At 44.5% G+C, this 6,000-nt stretch overlaps 1 protein-coding gene across 2 annotated transcripts in view; it reads right to left on the minus strand.

Moving 5' to 3' along the window:
- Window positions 1-141, minus strand: part of EFCAB2 (EF-hand calcium binding domain 2) — a 122,152-nt gene extending 122,011 nt beyond the window's left edge. For both annotated transcript variants that reach the window (XM_029583001.1, XM_029583002.1), the window contains exon 1: window positions 71-141. In XM_029583001.1, coding sequence (XP_029438861.1) covers window positions 71-101 — 31 coding nt within the window. In that variant the 5' untranslated portion in view covers window positions 102-141. The remainder of the gene's footprint in view (window positions 1-70) is intronic.
- Window positions 142-6,000: the final 5,859 nt, after the last annotated feature.

Here is a 6,000-nt window from a genome sequence, read left to right on the forward strand (position 1 = left end):
GTACGGATCTGGTCCGAGCCTCCCTACACCCCTCTCCCCACTGCCCCCCAAGCTAGAGCGCCAGCCTCACCAGCGCTGTCTTTTTCTTGTAGCTCCGCCATCTTGCTTGTCGTCGTTGCTATGGAGACGTCACACACGTGAGCCTCGTAACGATGGAGACGGCGCACTACACGTCATCAACATTTCCCGCCCCCAGCCTGTTGCCCAGGATACCCCACCCCATGATATGTGACACCCTACGATATTCCGCATACGTCATGAGATCCCACAGCTGCAGGCTGCAGGCAGAAAGTAGAGAGATGGGGAAAAAGGGATCAGAGGCGCCGGAGAGACTGGGTGAGGCCGGAGAGATAAAGCACTATTAGCAGGAGGGTCAGACAAGCGGTGGTGAGAAAAAGGAAAGAATGAGAGAGACAGAAAAAGGAAAGGCAGGTAAAAGAAAATAGAATAGGCACTGTATTGGCTGCCCATCTGCTTCTCCTATGGTTTACAAGTGCATTTATAATGCAGGTCCCCATCACCTCTCCTGTCCTATCTCCCTCTACAGTAGGGACGTTGCTGGGCACAGCTATAACAGGTTATGGGCAGTCTTCCCTCTAAGCTAGGTGGGGAACTGCGAACACCTGTGTAACTGGTTTGTGTTCTCAAGACTGGCACAATAAAATAAATAAGAATATTAGATGCGCTAGGTGAACCTTACTGCCTTGTGTGCCACATAATTTGAAAAATCAGGTAGTTATAAAAACATTTTATATGAAAAAGGACATCAAAAGTACAATCTTCTGAAGTAAAAGTACCACAACATGTAGCACCCATACACGGTTGTCCCCCGGGACACAATTCTCTTTTTCTTTCTACACAGGCACCTGGTGCCCAGATTCTTTCAGGTAGGGAGGAGGATTCAACCTCTGGGGACCAAGGCAACCAAGAGGTTGTCTCTCAGTCTCTTTCTTTTGCAGATGTACTCCGCTGTAGAGCATTCCTAATCCTCAGAGAAGATGCTGGATACTTTAGTAGGGTGTTCAACAAAAGTTTACTGTTACTTCCATTCCAGTTAACAACAAAAAAAATCTCCTCATAAAATAATCAAATCCACAATGTACTTCTTTTCTTACTAGTTGAGTCAGTGTCCTTCAGGTGACAGGCACTAGGCCAAACCCCAGCTCCTTAACAGGTAGAATGTGGGCTCCTAGTGAAGACTGGAATCTCTCTATATCCCTCAGATGTTAACTCTGGACCTCTGATGTTAGACTGTCCCAAAAATGTCCAAAACGCTAAACTCTCCTTCTCCTTGGCAGGAACTGTTGTCACAAAAGAAAACTTCCTAGCACACACAAATGAGCAAATCTTCGAAAAAACTACTTCTCTCTTCTCTGTCAGGCAACTGTAATCTAGGGTTGCCCACTGTCCAGAATTTTTCTGGATTGTACAGATTTTGGGGGTACTGTCCTGAAAAAAGGAAGCGGGCTAAAATGTTCGGGAAATGTCCTGACTTTTAGCCCTCATGCTGCAGGTTAGCGTCTGATCCATACCTTCAATTATACAATATAATTAGGGACCTTCATTTTCAATTTTCATTATATTTTTCCTGGAAATTTATCAGTGTTTATTACAACAAACAAAAATTGAGAAAATCAGTGTGAAAAAAACAGGCTAATTTTTTTCACACTGATTTTCTCCCTTATTTATTTGTTGTAATAAACACTGATAAATTTCTACAAAAAATACAATAAAAACTGAAAACAAAAATCAATAAATATAGTGTGTGCTTTGTAGCTACTGTATATTCAGTGTGTTGAATATATTTATTTTGCATTTCAAAAAACTATTGCCATTATTAATTACAACTAATCAAGGAACAAATCAATAAAGTATTCTATTTTCTACCTGTCAATTTTTTAAAAATACTTTTTAATATTTTTTAATTATTTACTTAATTATTCTTTTACATTTTCTTAAAATAGGACCTTCATACCACCCTGTTGATGCTGAATGATTTATATTATTCAGAATTTTCCCCATTCGGGATCCTCTTTAATCATTGGTCCGACCTACCTTTGCTCGAGCGCCCTCAGCCAACCTCAGTTCCATTGGCGCCTGAGTTACCCAGTCCAGAGTAGGACTACGCCACCTATTGGCTGCTGTCTCTGGGCTGAACCAACCACTCTTGCTAACCAACCTCAAGGCCCACCTAAGTCCTGCCGGTCCCGGCACCCAAAGGCTCAACCCACGGGGAACGAGGGCTGGTATAGGTGAAGCTCCAGCAGCCTCTGCCTATCAGCCCACTCCACCTGCCGATGGTGGGGACCCATAGGTCCCTACCTACGGGTTGCATCAACCCCACCTCGGCCCAAGGGTCCACCTCCAATGCAACACATTAGTGTCCTTTGAAGTTACCTTCCTCCAAACCATGCGCTGCTGAGCGACTCTCGGCTTTCCCCTTTGTTCTAGTTTAAAAGCTGCTCTATCTCCTTTCAAAAAGTTAGCACCAGCAGCCTGGTTCTTATTCAAAAGTGCCCCATTTTATCTATGAGATCAATATTCAGAGAATGAGTAAGTGGTGAGTTATCCAGGTAAGTTTATATGGCTATTCAGCAGGACATATGCACATAAATCTGCCACCTAGTAAATTTACATGCATAACTTGTACATTTACATGCATAACTTTTGCCAGATAACTAATTTTCCAATCAGACTTAATTGCATAACTTTAGCTGTAGAGAGCTCAATATGTGTGCTCACTGGCTAAAATTTAGCCCCACCCCTGGAATGCTTTTTATGCGTATACATTTTGTGCACACGAGTTGTGCACATAAAATTTATGTGGTCAGTGGGAGGAGTTATTCAGATATTGGTTTTTGTATAGGAAATCCCAAAAGTTACCCACACAAAGGGTCAGATTTTAAAAGGTATGCATGCGGCGTACATTTGTGCACGCAACTTGGCGCCCACAAATGTACGCCTGATTTTATAACATGCGCGCGCAGCCATGCGCATGTTATAAAATCAGGGATCGGCGCGCGCAGGGGTCGGCGAAGCAGCCTCGGAGGGAACTTTCCTTTCCCCCCCCCCCACCTTCCCTTCCTGTCCCGCCCCCCAGCCCGAAAAAAAACAAACCCCGTACCTTTATCTCAGAAGCAGGCGTAACTTGCGTGCACCAGCCAACTGCCGGCGCGCAATCCCCCGGCCCAGCGGCCTTTGCAGAGACCTCTGGCCACGCCCCCGCCCGCCCATTTTTTCAAGCCCTGGGACTTACACGCGTCCTGGGGCTTTATGCGCACCGCCAGGCCTTTTGAAAATAGGCCTGGCATGTGTAGGTCTTTGAAAATCTGCCCCAAAGCCTTTAAATATCAACCTCCTGGTTTATATGTTACAAGAAAACTGTTTCATTGGCATTATTATTATTTTTTTTAATTTAGATTTTTATATTCTGCTTTTCGCACTTTTTCAGCACTTCAAAGTGGATTACATTCAGGTACTGTAGGTATTATACTTTCTTTTATATTGAGTTACATTGATGTTTAAGGCCTTGAGTGTCTCTTGCTGGGGTATAATTGAACCAGCCTTTTGTTGTACCTGGTATAATAACCATTTCTCTACAAACCTTTTCTGCGCGTGTCAGCTTAGCAGTTTTTGCCCAGTTTAAATGATAGAACAGCACTTTAGTTGCCTGAAGCAAGTTTATTTCCGGTTTGAATGATTTGAAATGATGCTTCCTTAATCTTGAAATGCCTAGAGCAATTTGCAAAGTTTGGGTTCCCTCCTGACGCAGTTCCCATGAAACATGGCCCATGTCAGGGGACCTTCTACCCTTGTCAGATTTTGGGCTTTATGCTGACACCTCTTTAATGATTTATGAATTTTATATACATTAAGCGGTTATGAATGATTTATGAATTTTATATACATTAAGGCCCGGATTTTAAAAGCCCTACGAGCGTAAATCGCTTTACTTGCACCGGGCCTATTTTAAAAAGGCCCGGCCACGCGTGCAAAGCCCCGGGACGCGCGTAAGTCCCAGGGCCTTAGAAAAGGGGCGGAGTGGTCCGGGGGCGGGGCGAGAGGCCACCGGCACAGCGGTCATTTACCACTGTGTTGGGAGGATCATGTGCTGGCAGGCTACCGGCAGGCGCAACAGATACGACAAAGGTCAGTGGTGGGGGTCTAGGTTAGGGCTAGGGTTCAGGTAGGTTAGGGGAAGGGAGGTTAGTTTAGGGGGTTGGGAATGGGGGAAGGCCACGGGCGTCGGCACGCACAAGTTGCACTAATGTACACCCCCTTGCACGTGCCGACCCCCGATTTTATAACGTGCACGCACCAGCGCACGCGTGTTATAAAATCATGCGTCCATGTGCGTGCACGCGTAGGTCTTAAAATCTACCCCTAACGATTTAATCCTTCCACACTTTTTGTTGTGTGTATTTGAACCTGGCATCGCTAGGTGGGGGTGGGGGGATCTATAGTGCAGGAGGAAGGATTTCTTGTGATCAAACCACACGTCCACTAGAAAAAGGGAGAAAAATAATCTAATAAAGGATCCTGGACACAAATGTGTCATGTCTTTCATTACTAGTTGAGGTGCTGATACCTGATCGATGAAACAATGCACTTATGCCAGATGTAGTCCTTTGTCACTTACTCGTAAAGATGACCCAGTCAATGACAAGCTGCTGTTGTTTTTCATTTATTCATTTACAATAATTTGTATTGCGCTGGATTCCAGGCATTTGCCATCATCTTAGTTTTGTAGGGGGTGAAGGATATACATGCTCAGACCATTACAATATGGTCTTTGTGATAATTGCCAGGTTCTTGTGGCCTGGTTTTGGCCTCTGTTGGAAACAGGATGCTGGGCTTGATGGACCCTTGGTCTGACCCAGTATGGCAATTTCTTATGTTCTTATGTTCAAAGTGGATTCCATTCAGGTACTGTAGGCATTTCCCTATCCCCAGAGGACTCACAATCTAAGGCCTAGATTTACTAAGCCATGCTATGCCTAGAATGTTTAGGCGTTTAATGTGTGATATTGCCATATCGGGGTAATATTTTTTTCCATAAACCACCCCTTATTAAAATGAGCTGCTTTGCATGCATAAATATTGCAAATTCATACAAAGCAGCTCTTGCCTAGTTAATTCTATGCAAATAAACTGACGGGCTGACTTTGAAAAAATGTGGCCACATTATTTTGTCACATTTCAAGGAGGTGTAGTTATTTGTTCCTGGGGACATCAGGAAGTTAAAGGGCATCCGTACGTTCCCGGGAGGCCAGTTAAAATGGCAATTTCCCTTGTACAGGTCCTTGGTGAGGCCTCACCTGGAGTACTGTGTTCAGTTCTGGAGACCGTATCTACAAAAAGACAAAGACAAGATGGAAGCGGTACAGAGAAGGGCGACCAGGAAAGTGGAGGATCTTCATCGGATGACGTACGAGGAGAGATTGAAGAATCTAAATATGTACACCCTGGAGGAAAGGAGGAGCAGAGGCGATATGATACAGACTTTCAGATACTTGAAAGGTTTTAATGATCCAAAGACAACGACAAACCTTTTCCGTAGGAAAAAAATCAGCAGAACCAGGGGTCACAATTTGAAGCTCCAGGGAGGAAGATTCAGAACCAATGTTAGGAAGTATTTCTTCACGGAGAGTGTGGTGGATGCCTGGAATGCCCTTCCGGAGGATGTGGTGAAGACCAGAACTGTGAAGGACTTCAAAGGGGCGTGGGATAAACACTGTGGATCCATAAAGTCAAGAGGCCGCCAATGAAGAGTGGGTGACTCACCAGAATGATGGCTACTGCCTGGAGACAATACCCTTATTCAATAAACGTACACATGCTTACTGTGACTCCAACATCGTTCTAGCTTCAACAGCAAGAGGAAATGTGGAATAAAGGATCTGCATTCACAAAGGGGGGAGTAGCTGGCTTGTTACGGCGGTTACTACCCCAAACCAAATAAGCCTGTTACTTCTATTTCTATGCATATACAGCATAGTT

The sequence above is a fragment of the Rhinatrema bivittatum genome, chromosome 17 (assembly GCF_901001135.1).
Source record: "Rhinatrema bivittatum chromosome 17, aRhiBiv1.1, whole genome shotgun sequence".
In the NCBI taxonomy this organism is placed as follows: domain Eukaryota; kingdom Metazoa; phylum Chordata; class Amphibia; order Gymnophiona; family Rhinatrematidae; genus Rhinatrema; species Rhinatrema bivittatum.